The sequence below is a fragment of the Caenorhabditis briggsae genome (assembly GCF_000004555.2).
Source record: "Caenorhabditis briggsae complete genome, chrII, whole genome shotgun sequence".
NCBI classification, from domain to species: Eukaryota; Metazoa; Nematoda; class Chromadorea; order Rhabditida; family Rhabditidae; genus Caenorhabditis; species Caenorhabditis briggsae.
In genome coordinates, this window is record NC_013486.2 from 10,300,648 (window position 1) to 10,318,679 (window position 18,032).

Here is an 18,032-nt window from a genome sequence, read left to right on the forward strand (position 1 = left end):
CGGTAATTTTTTCCCCGGAAAATTTTCTCCCCGGAATTTGCGGGGTCTCGAGCCTGAGACAGACCCCCGCAAATTCCGGGGAAGAAATTTTCCGGGGAAAAGTGAACGGAGTCGGAAAAAACCTTGCGGCAAAACCGTGCCAGGGTTGCAATTTAGGCTCCCCTCATGACCGTGTCCAAATGTGCAAAAAAAACCGTGTGGCGAAACCGTGTGGCGAAACCGTGCCAGGGTTGGAATTTTGGCTCCACCCCCGACTCCGCACACTTTTCCGCGGAAAATTCTCTCCCCGGGATTTGCGGGGTCTTTGGAGCCTAAATTGCATACGGTCATAAGTAAAACCGTGTTAGGCTTGCAATTTAGGCTCTATTTCTGGCTCCGCCCACTTTTTCACGGAATTCGTTTTCTAGAAAATTGAGGGGTCTCTAAATGGAAGTACTCGAAGGTATACCAGAAATTCCATCAAACCCCCGAAAAAAGTGACCAATATCCTTGGTAAGCCTGAAATTCGTGAAATGTAGTATGAGGAAAGAAAAAGGTATTGAATAATTGTAAGTTCATTCATATTTTTAAAAAATATACACAGATAAGAAAGATATATAGTATAATAGGATAACTGGAAGCATAATGTGAATACAATCTCAATAATGAGAGAATTGAGGTAATTAGTTGAGAAAGATTGAAAAATGAGATACAAAAGTTCGAAAAGAAATTCTTGAGATCGTGGAAGTCGATGTGCCTTCAATTCTGCCAAAATTTGCAATAAAGTCGAGTGACATTTCCAATCGAGAGTAGATAGGATACTTTAGGCCTGACCCGTTCGTAGACCAATGTGTTTCTTTCTCCGTAGCTGTTGATATGCGAGATATGGAGATGTCCATCCGCAACATAACGTTCCGTTCTCTCGCATGTGACTCCTCTTGCATCCTTACAGTCAGTGACCATCATATTTCCTCGGAGGAACGTGTTTGAAGTGATATTCCCTTCCACTGATTTTCCATAAGACACTGCAGAATGGCCGAAGACTTTGCAGAAGAGACGCTGGTGGGATCTCAGTTTGTACCCATCGAAATGGAATCTGGTATGGGCCACAAGAGACTTGACACGATTTGGGAAGGTAACTCCGTCAGCTTTCATGTCCTCGTTCATTCCTTCCATGTTGAGAAGACGCCATTCTCCACAGATCGATTCATTGATGAAAGTGTGTCCCTTTAAATTTGAATGTTCAACGAATCATAAATTATTACAAGTTCTCACCTTTGCTCTTTCTCTTGTTTCCGCTTGCATATTCTCCATTGTTTGAGATACCTCCGAAACCTTTTGGTGACATTTTTCTATACTTTCTTGCAGTTTTTCAATTTCAGAACTCATAGTGTTTACTTTCTGCTCCATTTTCTGATAGTCCAGAGCAGTCTGGTTTGAATTCCGAAGTATTGGAGTTTCGATAACACCCAATGGATCAGCTTGGAGATTCTTTTCTTCTTGTTGGGATTCGGCTCCTTTTGGAACATCAACGTTTTCCACCTCCATGATCAAACCACAGTCCTTATCAGCTTCAACGGGTTTCTCGTTGATTTCTGGAATCTCCACAGTGAGACCCATAGAATCTCCGATGATGTTTCCAGTCGAAATCAGAGATTTCTCCGAGTCGTCAGAAGTTTCATCGTTGACGATCTCCTCTCTTTTTTTCTCTTCTTCCTCCGAGACGCTCAAATCAGACTCAGGAACTTCTGGATCTTCAGAAACATTTGATGAGATATCGCTCTTCAAACTAATGGCATCCGAAGTGTCCTGGCTCTTCTCAGCTACCTGCAGAAGTGAATCCACATCGCTCTCAGTTTTCACGAACTCGAAGCTTGCCTCACTGATAGTAGGGCTGTGCAGACGGTAAACAGAATCCATTGGAGGAGTTTTGATTTTTTTTATTGTTGTTGAAATTACCCTGAAATAAGTTTAATTCTGAAGAGGTGATACAGACAGAACGATGGATATTGTATATCGTCTAATAGAAGCTCACCCAAACCGTCTATTTTGATCCTAATCATCTCGATTCTTATGAGAGATATCAAAAATGTGTCAATTGATAAAATGTTGGTGATATGATGATAAACATTTCATCAGTTGACAAATTTTTCATATCCCTCACAGGAACCGAGATAATTGAGCTCAAAGTTGACGGGTTGGGGGAGAAAAGAGGGATGGAGATGTTTCATTAGTGGTTACGGTAGACGTTTAGGGTGCACTTCTACTAGAAGAAATACGGTAAGTTAGGATTTGAACGTTTTTCACTCTATACTTGAACTTTGAGCTAATTTATCTCGGTTCCTGGGAAAGATACTAAAAAGGGGTTAGCTGACAAAGTATTTTTAATATTATGACAAACATTCTGTCAGTTGAGTACTATTTGATATCTTTCACAGGTAATTAGATAAATGAGCTCAAAGTTGACGAGCTGGAAAAGTGGGGGGGGGGGGGGGGTTTGGAATTGTTCTATTAGAGTGCTTACAGTAGCTGGTATAATTAGGATTGCTGTACTTTTAAAAGTTCTAAAAAAATCCCTTTTTTTCTCCAAACTACTGTCCTACTCGACGAGAGCTTCTGTGCACTAGGAAAGAGAAAATATTATTCAACCCCGCATACGCGCAGGCTCATTGGGAGACATTGAACAAATAGTACACTATTCAATCAATCAAACTTCCTATCACTGTCCACTGAAAGAACATAAAAAGAACTGAATCCTAAATGACATTAAACGACTTTTTTTTAAGAGCTAATACAAAAATAGGGTAGGGTTGATGACCGAGAAAATGGTGGCAGCTGTAAGAATGAGTAGATAACTCTCTCTCTCGGTGAAGGGGTCACGGGAGGGCGGAGTGTCCCCCCCCCCCCCCCTTCTTCCTTCAATTTGATGTAGATGGAGGGACAGGCAAGCCGAGGTCGGAACGAGAGCATCTGTTCGTTTTGTCTCGCACCTCTTCAGGCCACGCGCTATTTCTTTAAGCTGGTTATTAGTTCTAACCTACATTCACCCGTTCGTTTGGCATGCGAATGGGCTGGGTGGCAATAGGAATGGCAGAGAAAAAGGAGACGGATTAATTTGAGGAACGCACGCATGGGGGAGATTTGTGCAGATGGATATTTATTAGGAATGGGAAACGGGAGTAAACAAAAATAGAAGAATTTAGTAGAAATTTTCGAATGGATCCACGGTGGATGACCAGTTGGGAAGCTAAAAAGGTTGAAACTTGAAAAAAGAAACTTTAAAAAGACAGACAAGAAGTTTACCTTTTCATAAACCCTCTCACAGATTGCTCCATTCCTCTCCCAAACGATTCTTAGATTTCCATTATTCTGGATTTTTCTCGTCATTTTTGAAAAAATCGTTCCATCAGGTCCACATTGAGTGCTGATCAGTTTATTGTCTTCTAGCAAAAATTGAATTCCATCTCTATTTGGAAAAGGTAGAAAATGAAGATCCAAATTTTTCCTGCCATTATAAAAATTACATGTTTTCAATATTTTTCCTTTGAGACGGAAACAAATGTTTGAATAATGGATTCTTCTAGCTTCTTTCCAATTAATATCTGGTTGGGAATCAAGAAATGCATTGATGTTGGAGGAGCTCAAAAGTTTCCATTCTCCGTTTATTCCATCTTGAATAGATGGATTCTGAAAATAAACTTTCAATTGAAAATAGTTTTTTCTGGAGCTTATTGGAATTTTGGAAGCTCCCAAATTCCTTTGAATGATTTTAAATTCAGAAACCATTTGATGCTCTGCTGGACCATCAATCCATTCAAAACTTGAATCCATTAGGTAAAAAGTAGCTTTACAATACAGAAACGAATATCACAATGTAAAAGAAGAACAAAGAGGTACTACTGCTACTCGAGAATATTCTTCTTCTTCTCCGTTCCTCTTTTTCTCTTTTTTGTTTAATCTGTACACAAATCATCTGACACTGTTCTTTCTTTTCCCAATATATCTCTTCGTGAAAGGTCATCACTGAGAGCTGAATAATAAATGTGAGAACGGCGTTTCCTTGAGTTAGAATGTCTTCAGACTACACAACATTTTTAATTAGTGCCTTGCCTAAGCCGAAACCGAACACGGGAGGAAATTATTTGTGGGCGCTTATAATTTTCGCATTTGCGTTGGGGGATAACTCTAATCCAAGCAAATGAGCCACCTGGATGGAATAATTGGTTATATTTGAATAGAAGGATGATAATTAAAACATACTTGTACGTCGGGGCCCGGTGGACTATATTTCTTCAAGTAGCAATGTTTTCTTTGCGCCCATTGAAAAGGATATGATAGAACTTGACGAGTACTACAAAATGATATTATTTGGAGAACTGTGTCTTGTATAGGAACAAAGTTATAATCCAAAAACCGTCTGAGCTATGCGGTCCCAGCTTTATGGATTGCAACTTTGTTCAAAGGCAGGGTACAGTTTTTGTACAACATCATTCTGTAGTACTTGTCAAGTTTTATCATATTTATTGTCTATTCAAAATAATCGCGCGGGTGAACGAGTAATAAAACGTGTAGAGAGTCTCCAACCCTGTAGAGGCGCTGTAGAGACGCAGACATTTTCACTCATTCACTCGCGCGATTATTTTGAATAGACAATAATTTAATTGGTACAATTGTTTGATTCTAAAAGAAACTATGGCAGGGCCCGGTTTACAAGTATGGTTTAAAAAATATATGTATCTTCTAGACGCGGGGTTCAAATTATAATACTTCATTCAAGTTTTCAGAAAACAAAAGTTCCAAACAAATGAAGACCCAGTTGATTAAATTAGACCTGTTGATAAGTTCTCTCGCATTTGAATCCACCATGCTGATTAATGATGACTAATTTTCCGTTCTTGATGAATCTCTCCACCTTCCATAACTCTTTTCCGTCTTCAGATGGATGGGTGCAAACAGTGTTCAAAGAGTTATTCTCCACAAGAGAAACCACAGAATTGTGTCCACTGTTAACTGTATCATTCAATTTGAAGACAGATGCACTCAGCTTCTTATTGAGAAGTTCTGTGTGGACATGAAGAAGTCCTCCTTTTAGTTCGTAGCAGACGATTCCATGTTGCCAGGCCAATTCGTTGAGTTCTGTCATGTTGTTCCTTTTGAAGTAGTCTTCGAGGTTATCAGAGGAAATTGGTTTCCATTTGCCGATAATGGAAGTGAGGATTGGGGCGGAGTCCTTCAATAAATATGTTCAAAATAAGTTCTAAATTATGTTTCTAAATATTGGAACATTCATTTTATAAATCTTAAAACCTGGAATTAAAAATAAAAGTAAACCTTACCTCAGCTGATTCAATGTTAATTGTGTTTGTTTCTCCTCCTTTCGTTATCACAAATTGGAAACTTTCGGATTTCAACTGTTCATCTTCGACAACTTCGAAGCTTGAATCATAATCAATATTTTCGTCGAAAGCAGAAACGACCGACATCTTCAGACACACAAAAGACTGGTGAAGTGGACAACGGCAGAAGAAGAGAGACACGTATCGATCGATGCAACGAGAGCAAAGATGTTCTCTCGAGACTACGAGAGTACGGTGGATGAGGAGGTGTTATTTGGGAGACGTTGTGCTATTGTTTGATGGAAGAAGAGGGGTCTTTGTGAATGGATAACCAATTGGCATGCAGTGCAGTCTAGGAAATGTTGAGGGATCATGATGTACAATCGTTAAAAGCAGTGATTATTTTCATCGCAAATTGTAATTGCAACAATTCAAGACGACGGATACCGAAATCATAAAAATCATTTGGTCTCCTTATCCAATTTGGATAAACTACAGTAACCCTGATTATGAAAACATATTCCGGTTTTCAATATTCTGGTTATCAATGTGGTCAAAAAATGAAGCTGTGAAAGAGGAACTTCGACGGTCGTTGTAAAAGGCTTAATTATCTCGATTTTCGGCGTTTTCAGTTCACTTTTTCAGAATCTGAAAATGAAATGACGGGAAACTCTACGAAAAGCTGTGAAAATCGAGAAGATGAATTAAAAGTATTTTTAGGTTACGGTAGTTTTCGTTGCGGAACCTTCGGTCACGACCTTCGGCGTTCCTCTTCCACAACGCTGGTATCAAATTAATAATTCATTTAACATAAGATTTTTCATCATAAGCATTTCATTTGAACAGAATATCTTTTCCAGACTGATTCTGAAAGTTTTTATTGCAATAAATACGAATTTCGAGTTTGTTTCTTACCGTACCTCAAAGGCGCATCCTTTTAAATGTTTTCCTACTTTCGCCACGAAGCGAGTGGAGGGAAATTTTTGATTTTTTTCTCGAACAAATTGAGAATTTCAGAAATTTCAGAATTGTACTGAATGCTCAACAAATAACAATTGACAAGAACAACTAAATCAATTGCGAGAAGACCACGAGAATTTGAAAGCGAAACAACAGAAAGAACACGATGAAGACAAGAAAATGATTGGAAAGATAAGAAGCGTACTATTGAAGAAGTCTGAAACAAAATCTTTGAATAGCAAACCAAATCTCGAGGAAGTAATTGAAAAACATAGAAATTAGGTGACACTGTGGCAAGGAAATTCCTCAAAAGATTTATTTGTTTTCAGCCCGAACCAATTTCTGGCGAAAGAAGATTCTCGGGGACGTGGAAGCTGATTTCAGCCGGAGACACAATGAGATACATGAAGCTCCGTCGTTTACCGCAAGATGAATTCATGGCAAATTTAGAATTCACATGGAATGGAACCAATTTGATTCTCCCGCCAGAACCAGAAATTATAGCTGATCCTGAATTGACAGCATTCACATCATTCAAAGATGGAGTGTTGAAGACGGTGTTGCTATTCGATGATGACGACCAAGTGACTATCGAACGAAGTATACAAGAAGAGGATCAATATATGAGAGTTCTATCGTCATTTACTCAAATGTACAATTTAACGAAAACTAGTCAAGAAATATCATGTATTAGAATTTATAAAAGAATTGCTTAGACATAGTAATAAATGTACTTGTTTTATAAAACTCTTGCTTTTTTTTGTTCAGAAAACGGTTTCCAACATTTTAAAAAATAAAATATTTTATCTGTTCAGCTTTATGCTCGGTTCAGAAGCTGTTTACAGTATCGAAATTAAAGGTACACGCCAAATTTGAAAGAAAATTCACAGGCTCGTAGCGACTACGGTCTTGCTCACTCTAATTTTATTTTTTATCATACTTGTAACGGGCCGGGCCGGGCTTTTTCCCGAATTTCGGAGGCCCGGCCCGGCGGACCTGTCATTCCACAAGTTTGGAAAATTTCAAAAAACTCATAAGGGGGACCCTTATGTGATTTTTTCCGATCAAAAATTGAGCTCAAAATTTGGCTCAAAATGACAAAATTTTTGCTACCGGGCCCGGGCCTTGAAAATTTCCTCAGGCCCGGGCCGGGCCCGGGCTTTGGCAGGCCGGCCCGGAATTTTACAAGTATGTTTTTTTATCAAAGAGTAATGGGGTTACTCATGACATAAAAAATGTATTTTTTTGGAATTGGTATAATTCAAATATAGCCCCCTCCCCCACCTCAATATGACCCCCCACCTTATAAACAACTATAGTAGAGCCCCCCACCAGTGCAAAAATGGGTGGGGGGCTCTACTGAGGTGTGGGGGGCTGAAGTTTAATTGGTTGATTAAAGTATGACCCGCCACCAGTACAAAGTGGGGGCCTATACTTCAAAGAGTAATGGGGTTACTCATGACATAAAAAATGTATTTTTTTGGAATTTTTAAACACAGAAAATTAATGCATGAATGCGAAAAAATGTATTTCATGTATTTTTTCGTATTTTTTGTATTTAAAAAACAAATCATGCATAACCCCATAATCTCTCCAAGCCTAATTATTTGAAAATTTAATTGATGTCAATGTCTTAAATTTTACCAGTACTAATACCTGAAAATTGCGAATGTTATATATTTGTATACCTCCCTTTTCCAATTTTCAGATTCAAAAACTGCAATCACTCGAATAGAAATGAATGTTTCGGATACAAAAAAACCCGACGAATCCAACGAAAATCCTGAGGAAGATCCCGAAAAGGAAGAAGAAGAAGAAGAAGTTTGATAATCATTTTATGTTCAATTTCTGATAGTATTTTTTCCAGAATGTTACACCAGTCAGTGAGGGAATTGTTGGAACCTGGAAGCCTACATCACAAACTGATTATCCTCATTTCTTCAATTCAGAAAAGCCAGGCAGAAAAAGTCGCTGGCTTATAGGACAGCTGACCTATAACATGAAGATTGGGCAAATCTCTTGGGAACTCATTCCAAGCGAAAAACTGAAAAATACTGGAAGAGAAACAAATGTACCACTAAAAAAGCAATTAGAATATTCGGATCACAGTGAAACTTGGAGTTTTGAAAATGATGATTTGGTTATTGTCTTCAAGAACAAATTGGATCAAAGAGTTATTAAAAAATACTACAAATTCATTTTGGGTGGAAAACTTCATATTGTTTATCACGATTTGCAAACCGACGTCACTGCTACTCGAATCTATGAAAGAGTGATCTAATATACATTCACATTGTAACCGTTGTTAATTTTTGTACATTTTTGTTATTATTGTTACTGTTGTTATCGTTTTCGTTCTATAATGAACTTGCTCGACGTAAATTTCTTTAGTTAGCTCACATTCTCAAACGTTGACTTGAAAACATCTCCGTGGGGACAGAAAATTAGTTACAGTATCTACGTGAACTTCCAGCTCTTTTTCTCATCAGTTTAAGAGATCTTGGGGAAAGATCTGGAGCAGAGATAAGAAAGCGCTATAAAAGGGAAGTGAATCCAGTAGAATCTTCATCGAGTACTACACACTCCATCAAATCATCGCCATGGCTCAATCCGTCCCACCAGGAGACATCCAAACCCAACCAAACGCCAAGATCGTCTTCAATGCTCCATTCGACGACAAGCACACCTACCACATCAAGGTGATCAACTCGTCTGCCCGTCGTATCGGATACGGTATCAAGACCACCAACATGAAGCGTCTTGGCGTCGACCCACCATGTGGAGTTCTTGACCCAAAGGAGGCTGTCCTTCTCGCCGTCTCTTGCGATGCTTTCGCTTACGGACAAGAGGTAAGGATTCGGAATTCAAAAGGAATTCTTCTGAATATTTTCTATTTTTCAGGACACCAACAACGACCGTATCACCGTCGAGTGGACCAACACCCCAGACGGAGCTGCCAAGCAATTCCGCCGCGAGTGGTTCCAGGGAGACGGTATGGTTCGTCGCAAGAACCTCCCAATCGAGTACAACCCATAAGGAAAACTTATTGAACTCGGAAAGCAATTTTCAAAGTAAACGGTTTTCTTTATTATTGTTGTTTTTTGTTTGCTCTATAGTTTGCTCGCTTTGTTCACAATTCCGAAATTACAACAGACGATTTTATGACTTGAAAGTTGGAATTCTCTTTGAAATTTGGGGCACAATTTTGGGGGCACAAGGGGACACAACTAATTTATGGTACAAAAAGGGATTTTGGGTACAACGTCAGAGGTTCAATGATTTACGGGCACGAATTCTTATAGAACACCTGTCGCGCCCTCTCCCGAGGGCACGACCTTATGTAATAGCCTAGCGGGTCACATGGAGCTACGTCTGCACCATCGGAAGTCTACAGTCTATTATTTCTGATCCTTTTGAAAGGACCCAATTTGAGATCTGGAAATAGTTAGAGGACCCGTATCAGGCTTTGTATACACGAAAATGATGACGTAGAAATATTAATGCATAATTGCGTATCTTGTTTTAAAAAGATCTTGTTATTATTTTTTCTAAATTCTCTAAGATCTAAATTTTAAAAAGTTTTCAACTTTTTAAAGTATTGATTTTTTTTCTTCAGAACGCATTTCGTTTTGGTCATTTGGCCATTTCCAGAACACATTTGGGTTCTCTCAACTGGACCAGAGCCAATAATTGTGCCCTTTAAGAATTTCCCCTACAGTAATCCTTTTCAAATTCGAATGTTTTTCCTACCTTTTTCATTTTCGGATACTTTTCTCTACAGTAATATTTTTTAAATTTGGAATAGCTTCCCTACAGTTATCATTTTCAATTCCGAATGTTTTTGTCCATAGTAATTCATTTCGATCTGGAATATTTTTCCCTACAGTAGTCCTTTTCATTTTCGAATATTTTTCCTCTACAGTAATCCTCTTCATTTTGTTAAGAGTTCGTTCCTTTCTTCTGGGCTTTCAAAATTTTCATTGTGCTCATATCTAATTCTTTCTGATATTCTCATAGTCCGAGAAAATTTGAAAGGACTGATTTTTTGGAAAGGTTCGAAAAGTATGCTACGATCTTCCGATCTTTCCTCTTTGCTTCACTGAATTCCTCGTTTGCAGCAATCCTCTCGCATGACTCTTGCAACATTTTTTTCTCTCTTGGAACACGAAAAACACTAAAACCCCGCAGTTGACATTTCGGAACAATAAACTGTAACTGTATTTGATAACCCCGTTTCCAACCTGAAATCGTTTTCGTATAAAAGCGAAGAATATTCCGGAAATGTTGTAATCCAGCATGCGCTCCATTCTCATAGCCCTTACCTTCCTAACGTTTTCCACTGAGGCCATTTTCAGACCAGGTGAGGATTTGGGTTGTTAACAATCTACACTACAGTAACCTAAAAGATTCCGTGACCAAAGAACCCAGCACGCAAACTACCGTATCCCGGAAAGTTAACATTTTCCGGAAGTTTTTTTTTCGACGGAAAACAAAACTTTGAGGAAAAGAAAGTTATAATGTAATGAAAATTAATAATGAAAATTCTTATCTGAATTTCTTGGTTCTATTCATTCTCACAAACTATCTCAGGATACGGAGGTGGTGGTCATCGTCCTCCATCATCTTATCATGGTGGACATGATAACTGCAAGACGTCTCAAGCTCCGACAACTCCAACGACGCCAGTCCCAACAACACCAGCCAAAACGTGTCCAGAAGGTTTCAAAGCTTTCGAAAGAGTTCCAAGTGAGGCCAACTCCCAAACTTCGGTTTGGTGCATGGGAATGACTAACACCGACGCTGCAATCAAAATTTCCGATGGAGATGCTCTCTGCTCTGCAATGCATTCTTCAGCCGTCCCAACAATGTTTGAAAACGATGCCGAACGAGAGTATTTCGCCACCGCATGGACCGAAAAACTCACAGCAATGGGGCAGGGGCTCCTTGGGTCTGTTGGAATGGACGGAAGACTCATTTCGGAGTGTAAATCCAAGGATAAGGCTATTTTGGAAAGCGACGCGTGCAGCGGAACCAAGTCATTCGTTTTAAGAGATAAGCACACTGATCCAAGCTATGCATGGACCATCTGGGCAGAGACCGAACCAAACCATCATCATTGGACTTTGTGAGTTCCATGGAACTGTTCCGCACAGAAAAATATTTCATGTATTTGTTTCAGTGACATTGAGGAATGCATTCAGTTTGCAATCTGGAACAACAGACCAAATCGTTCTAAGCTATTGAATGACATCTACTGTAACATGACTGTTGCTCCAAACGACCCAGCGAACAGAGTCTACTGGAACTTTGGAATGATTTGCGGAATGCTTCCTATTTAAGAAAGATTTTTGATTTTTGTATACTTTGAAAATCGAGAATGAATGAAGTTATTTATATAACAAAAGTTGTACTCGTAATATGGAGAGAAAACTCATCAAAAGTCGGAAAAATGAATAACTGAAAATGAGACACAAATATAAAAAAGGAAGTCCCTTATTTGTTGGGGTTGTATATTCGCTTTTTGACTCGAGTGATACGCCAGGCATTCGGATCCGCATACTTGTCGAACAACGGATCGATTTTCTGGTTCCGCTTGAATGTTGAGAGCTTCGTAGAATCGCCGATTTTGAAGAAAGATGGTGCAAACTCTACAAGCCATTTTGGATCGATTGCAGTCACCTGAAACATATTTCAATTTATAATATTCAGTTTTATGTATGTATTTTCAAACTTACCTCTCTCATATATTCTTTCGTTGTCATGACCAGCTCGTGATAGACAACCCATTCCGGTTGATGTTGGAAGCACGCCGACGATGGATGAATGTAGACATTTTGTCCGTCTGTCAACGTTCGGTATCCTTCTTGCGGATCACGTTTGGCCGCATTCCGGAAGAATCCAGAACAAATGGCCTTCTGAACTCGTGACACATCTCTACCACAACTGACCATTAACAGTTTGTGACGATCCATGATTCCGAGCAACTGTTTTCGAATGTCCTGAGCTCTCTTCATACTTCTCACTTGAATAAAGTTCTCAAAACACCACGGTTGAGAGAAGTGATGATTTTTCCAAGAATTGTAAACAGCCAGCAAGGTCAGATGATCTCCTTCAGGTTGATGGAACTTTGCCTTTTTCTGATCAGCATGATCTTGTTTTTCCTTCGGTCGATAGAAGATGTTCTGAACGTTGAGCATGGCAACAATTGTGAGAACTTCTTCCGAGCATCCCAGATCGACGGACATAATGAGCAACTTGGCAAGAGATGGTTCCAAGGGGAACTCGGCCATTCGACGTCCAAGTTTAGTTAGAAGACCATCACCATCAAGTGCAGAAAGTGTGTGCAGAGTGTTGAGAGCGGTAATCATTGAATCAAGTGGCGGAGCATCCATGAAATCAAAATCAATCAGATTATTGATTCCCATTGCTTTGAGTTGCAGAAGCGTTGAAGCAAGATTTGTTCGCTGAATTTCAGGAACTGGAGTCGGCAGCATTTCATCACGGAACGCTCTCTCGGTATAAAGACGGTAGCATTTTCCTGGTCCGGTACGTCCGGCACGACCTGATCGTTGTTTGGCAGCAGCTTGAGAAATCGGTGTTACAACCTGAAAACGAATAGTTTGAATAAAGCCTTTATTATAAAAAATTTTACCAGTGAATCCATACCACTCTTTGGATTATAAATCTTCTGTTTCACAAATCCAGGATCAACGACGTAAAAGATACCGTCGATGGTAAGTGATGTTTCGGCGATGTTGGTTGCAATGACCACTTTACGTTTTCCTGCTGGAGCCGGTTCAAAGATTCGTGTTTGCATTTCACTAGGAAGAGCTCCGTAAACTGGAAGAATAATCAGTTCAGGAACATCCGGTCCCATTGACTTCATCCGTTCGTACAACACTTCACAGGAAGTATCGATTTCTTCTTGACCAGTCAAAAACACTAAAATGTCACCAGGCGGTTCGGTGAGATGAATCTGCATCACAGTGATATGGGCGGCTTCGAGATAGTCTGACTCTGGTTCTCTTGTATACAAGATTTCAACAGGGAAAGTTCTTCCAGGAATAGTGAAAATGGGTGCTTCCAAGAAGTACTCGGAGAATTTCACAGAATCTAGAGTAGCACTAGTGATAATCAGTTTTAGCTCCGGACGTTTTCTAGCAGCAGCTTTCAGCAGACCAAACAGAACATCAGTGTGAATTGTACGTTCGTGAGCTTCGTCAAGCATAATCAATGAATATCCTGATAGATCTGGATCGATAAGACATTCTCTGAGCAACATTCCGTCCGTCATGTATTTGATAACTGTGTCTTGACTGGTGCAATCTTCGAAACGAATAGTGTAACCCACATCTGATCCAAGTTTGCATCCGTACTCTTCTGCCACACGCTTTGCCACAGACATTGCAGCTACACGACGTGGTTGTGTGCATCCGATTTTCCCACGTCTCCCCAGACCTGCTTCGATAGCGTACTGCGTCATCTGAGTCGTTTTTCCGGAACCAGTTTCTCCAACAACGACGAGAATTTGGTTGTCAATAATTGCTTCAATCAACTTTTTTTTCAGAGCAAAGATTGGTAGACTTTCTCTCTGCTCAATCATACTCAAATTCGTTCTCTTTCCATATGTAGCTTTTCCACCAGCAGTAACATGCTTCAACCATTCAGGCATCTCTTTCATCTTGTTGTTTCGATCTTTCGATTCGTCAGCAGTCCAGGCGGATGCCTGATTCCCAGACATTGGATCCAGAATACGAGCATTTGAACTGAATCCCTTCTGATTGTCCATATCTCTTTCTCGTTGTGCTTGAATCTTGGTTTCTTTTCGTTCTTTCGACAACGCTCCTTGCATCAACGCCGCCTGAGCCAGCGATCCATCTGGATTTTTGACAACTTTAACTGGTTCTATCTCAGCGCCTCCTTTTCCGTAGCCACGCAAAAAGTCCGGTTCTTCTTCGACAAGCTCGATTTCGATGTCTTCACCATCGCTTTCATCTAAAAAAAATATTTTTAAATATTGAATATAAATTTTCGTCTTACCATCGAAATTTTTCAGCACTCCCATTTCTTCGTCAAAGTCTGGCATGTCTGTAGCTGTTAGTACTCCCGCTCCTTGCATTTGCCGTAACTCCCATCTTTCCGGTGTGGAAATTCTTACTCTTGTTTTTCCACCTCCCATTGAAGTGGATGGTCCTGCACTTGAAGAAGATTCTGGATTCATCCAAGAAGACGTATGAGCTGGCGGAGTTCGTGGTCTTACACCGATGGCATCCGGATCCAAATCAGTCTCTTTCGGATTGAGATCTTCTCCAGTTTGCTGATCTACTTCTTTCATCGTGAACGATGTTTTACCGTTTTCAATTTTGTTCACTTTCACTTTCACAGCCTGGCCTCTTTTCAGAACATCAGCAACCGATTGGACACGTTCGTTCTTTATCTGTGAGATATGGACCAGTCCTTCCTGCTTCTGACGGAATCCTTCGAGTGTAATGAAGGCTCCGAACGACTGAATACTGTTGACTCGTCCATCGTAAATTTTACCGACTTCTGCTACTTCTAGCTTTCTGGAGCTTCTTCCATCTTCTCTTCTGTCACGACGATCCCTGTCTCTATCCCCGTCTCGTCTGTCTCTATCACCTCTTCGTCGATCTTCTCGGCTTCTATCTCTGTCTCTTCTATCGCGATCCCTTCTATGTTCCCTGCTTCTGCTTCGTCGTCGATGACCTCGGTCTCGATCCCGGCTACTACTCCTTCTTCGTTTACGATCACGGCTCGTAGACTGACTTCTCGATCTATTCCGCTTCTCTGATGTACCTTTGTCACGATTCTTCTGTAAAATGAGGTAGTTTCTGGCAGTTTTCGAAATATTTAGAATCTATTAACAACTCACCTCTTTCTCATATTTTCCTTCCATCATTTCCAATTGTGCCATCAAATCGTTCCCACTATCTTCTTTTTCTATTGTTATGTTCGCCATAGCCAAAGCAGGTAGTCTTGCTTTAATTTCTTCTTTCGCATCCGAAATCAGCGTGATTTTATGAGAATCTTTAACGTCCTCTTTGGAATCCCCGGCTTTTTTGCTTTTCTTCTTAGAAGCTGTCATGTGTTGAACAATACGAAGTATAGTAGCTGTGAGCGAATCATCGAACTGAAATAATTTTGATTTTTAGGGATAATACAAAAAAGACAGTTCATGCATATCTCATAATCACTCTTATAGTTAAATCAACAACTGAGTGCCGAATTAGCATTGTCCAACTTTATTCATAGAAGGAGGACCTCATGGAAATTTTTGTAAATATTCACAGACAAAGAAAGAGGAAAAATAGAACATACCTGATCTGCTAGTCCTTGCTTTTCAAGCTCCTTTTTGAATTTATCAAAGGTAGAATTTTCCTGTGCCATTTGAATTACAAACTCGGCGACATCTTTGTCAGCAACTCCGAAATGGTTTTCAAGTTCCCCGAGAACTTTGCTCACGAGGGAGAGGTGCTCAAGTTGATCCATCCTGAAACGAAATATCAGATTAAGAAGTGAATCTGAATTTTTTTTCAGAAAATTGTTGAAAAAGAACCGAAAAATTATTCAGATTACGGTGTATTTTTCGAAATATCAGTCAATGGGCGTGACCACGAAATGCAATGTGCGGCAGTGGATTTTTGCAACCACCCCGCATAGAGTTGAGCTTTTTCTTCATTTCGGCTTTACTTTTTTCGCCTGTTAAATTTCCAAATTTATCGTCGTAAATAGTGAAATTTCAAGTGATTACATAATTATTTCGTTGCATTGATTGATACACTCATAATTTATAGTTTCGGTTTTCATCTATATTATAAGAATTCTAGATTTCATTCAAAATTCTGAACGAAAAACATTAAAGTTTTCATTTTGTCGATAAATTCGATTAAATACAAAAAAGAATGAAAATTCAGTCATCTTCTCTAATTATCCGGAATTGTTATTTGTTGTGTTTCTGTGTCTCTCTTCATTGCATGATCTCTTTTCCTACTTTTTGGTAAACATGCGACACCCCACGCCGAACAGCGGAGGGGCGACTCAATGCAAAATCGATCAAAATAAATAACATGTTTTTACTTTCAGTGAAGAATTAAACCTGAAAATGGATTTCAATCGAAGTTTCACCTCAAATTTGGGCAGCGCCACCAGTGCTAAATCACAACAGGTGAGAGAATAAAATTCGGTTTTCTGTCTACCGAAAAAAAAAACCGTTAATGTGATAAGAAAATAGTCGAGACCCATTTGGAACACTCTCACTCACATGATTATATTTTTACGGTTCCAAAGTAACTAAATAATATTGTTTAGAGCATGTTCAAAGCACTCCGACGTCTACATGGACAGAATTTAGAGAGTCGAGGATTACATGATATGACTGAAGCCTTTCAATCTTTTGTAACGAGAGCTCGATTTTTTAGCATTGGGAAATTGAGGTATTCGAAATGAAAATGCGCAGGAAGTAGACTAAAAATGAATTTCAGGCGAACATGGTCTCACTCTGCTGCCGAATTCATGAAATATCGTCGTCTTTTGCCGATGCTCTTAGCTGACGGAGAAGCTTTCGATGGAGGAGAGACGGACGGTGAGTACTCTCCATTTTGAAATTTGACTGTAGTATGATCAACTTTTCAGATTTTGATGCATCAATTGCGTTCCAACACACTTCTAGAGATGATCGGAAAATAGTTGTCTCCAATATCTCTTCTCGTGTCACTCAATCGCAACTTCAGTCATTTTTCTCGCAATATGGAAAAGTCAGTTTTAAATGTCACATCTCAAAAAATGATATTTAACTCTGGTTTCAGGTTACCAGCTGCATTCTGCCGAGAGAAGAAAAGAAGACGTCCATATTTGGAACTCTTCCAAAACATTCGAAAAACTGTGGGACTGCGACCATAACGTTCAAGTAAGATTCCAATCCTTGTCAGCAATAGCAAGACATTAATTACAGAAAAGCGGAACATGCAGAACGTGCCAAGAATGCAAGCCCAGAAGAGCTGAAGTTTTATGATCAATTAATGGTGGTGTCTGCCGTGAGTTGAAATCTTTGAAGATGCATTAACTCGTAATATTTTTCAGTATGTTTCGAAGAAGCGAGGAGGGAAAGGTTTGGTGTTGAGTGATGACGTTGGAAGCAGGGAAGACACCCCTCTTTCGAGAGCTTCTTCTACTCAATCACTCGCTTCTGGTTCCGAACAGTTATTCAATTTGGGAGCGATACCAGAAAAAGTGTTGAAGAGAGTGATCTCATTCCTACCCATTCACGAAACAATAAGAATCGAACGAGTCAACAAAAAGTTTATGGAACAGTCAATCAAATCTTGGGAATTGATAAATCATCTAGTTCTAGCAAGAGAAACAGTGTTTAGTAAACAAAGACCAATGAGAACCAACCATTTAAAAGTAAGAAAAATTATATCTATTGGTTACTGTAATTCTGGCTCCGCGACGTGACTAAAGACAACCGGACGACGGGGCGAGGGTATTCAAGGGAACTCCAGGAGGGAAAAAATACTTCAAACTTTGCCAGAGATCTTCACGATTCATTCTGGACAAAAAAGACGCACGAAGTTGCCTTTCTGCTCTACTGATCAAGTGTGGTGCGAGGATGGAAATTATTGTTTCGGCAGTAATCAAGTTGATAACTTTATCCAGATGACTGTTGAACTTCTGACTCAATACTTTTGGGGATCCTGCCAAAAGTGTACTCATTTGAGAGATTCCCCATTTCTCCATCAT

General features: G+C 39.6%; 8 protein-coding genes across 8 annotated transcripts in view; 5 read left to right on the top strand and 3 right to left on the bottom strand.

Moving 5' to 3' along the window:
• Positions 1-738: 738 nt before the first annotated feature.
• CBG02393 lies at positions 739-1,899 on the bottom strand (the record flags this gene model as incomplete). The annotated part of the gene is made up of 2 exons (XM_002630664.2): positions 739-1,206; positions 1,255-1,899. The coding sequence occupies 2 exons, from the start codon at positions 1,897-1,899 to the stop codon at positions 739-741; spliced, it is 1,113 nt and encodes a 370-aa protein (XP_002630710.2).
• A 2,905-nt stretch (positions 1,900-4,804) lies between these two features.
• CBG02391 lies at positions 4,805-5,462 on the bottom strand (the record flags this gene model as incomplete). The annotated part of the gene is made up of 2 exons (XM_002630663.1): positions 4,805-5,209; positions 5,316-5,462. 2 exons carry the CDS (start codon positions 5,460-5,462, stop codon positions 4,805-4,807), a joined length of 552 nt encoding a protein of 183 aa, XP_002630709.1.
• A 993-nt stretch (positions 5,463-6,455) lies between these two features.
• Positions 6,456-6,557, top strand: CBG25644 (the record flags this gene model as incomplete). Its single annotated transcript, XM_045242590.1, has 1 exon — positions 6,456-6,557. One exon carries the CDS (start codon positions 6,456-6,458, stop codon positions 6,555-6,557), a length of 102 nt encoding a protein of 33 aa, XP_045098179.1.
• Positions 6,558-7,565: 1,008 nt separating this feature from the next.
• On the top strand, positions 7,566-8,556 carry CBG25645 (the record flags this gene model as incomplete). Its single annotated transcript, XM_045242591.1, has 3 exons — positions 7,566-7,611; positions 7,984-8,096; positions 8,143-8,556. The coding sequence occupies 3 exons, from the start codon at positions 7,566-7,568 to the stop codon at positions 8,554-8,556; spliced, it is 573 nt and encodes a 190-aa protein (XP_045098180.1).
• A 319-nt stretch (positions 8,557-8,875) lies between these two features.
• CBG02389 lies at positions 8,876-9,311 on the top strand (the record flags this gene model as incomplete). The annotated part of the gene is made up of 2 exons (XM_002630662.1): positions 8,876-9,124; positions 9,177-9,311. 2 exons carry the CDS (start codon positions 8,876-8,878, stop codon positions 9,309-9,311), a joined length of 384 nt encoding a protein of 127 aa, XP_002630708.1.
• Positions 9,312-10,571: 1,260 nt separating this feature from the next.
• Positions 10,572-11,614, top strand: Cbr-clec-141 (the record flags this gene model as incomplete). Its single annotated transcript, XM_002630661.1, has 3 exons — positions 10,572-10,635; positions 10,866-11,400; positions 11,455-11,614. The coding sequence occupies 3 exons, from the start codon at positions 10,572-10,574 to the stop codon at positions 11,612-11,614; spliced, it is 759 nt and encodes a 252-aa protein (XP_002630707.1).
• Positions 11,615-11,768: 154 nt separating this feature from the next.
• On the bottom strand, positions 11,769-15,782 carry Cbr-mog-5 (the record flags this gene model as incomplete). Its single annotated transcript, XM_045242592.1, has 5 exons — positions 11,769-11,954; positions 12,011-12,880; positions 12,928-15,105; positions 15,166-15,423; positions 15,612-15,782. 5 exons carry the CDS (start codon positions 15,780-15,782, stop codon positions 11,769-11,771), a joined length of 3,663 nt encoding a protein of 1,220 aa, XP_045092318.1.
• A 613-nt stretch (positions 15,783-16,395) lies between these two features.
• The window catches only part of CBG02386, a gene marked incomplete at both ends in the record, with an annotated part of 3,296 nt that continues 1,659 nt past the window's right edge, over positions 16,396-18,032 (top strand). The window contains 7 exons of the mRNA XM_045242594.1: positions 16,396-16,458; positions 16,602-16,726; positions 16,775-16,875; positions 16,926-17,047; positions 17,099-17,199; positions 17,245-17,326; positions 17,373-17,696. Of these exons, the coding sequence (XP_045092319.1) occupies positions 16,396-16,458; positions 16,602-16,726; positions 16,775-16,875; positions 16,926-17,047; positions 17,099-17,199; positions 17,245-17,326; positions 17,373-17,696 (918 nt within the window). The remainder of the gene's footprint in view (positions 16,459-16,601; positions 16,727-16,774; positions 16,876-16,925; positions 17,048-17,098; positions 17,200-17,244; positions 17,327-17,372; positions 17,697-18,032) is intronic.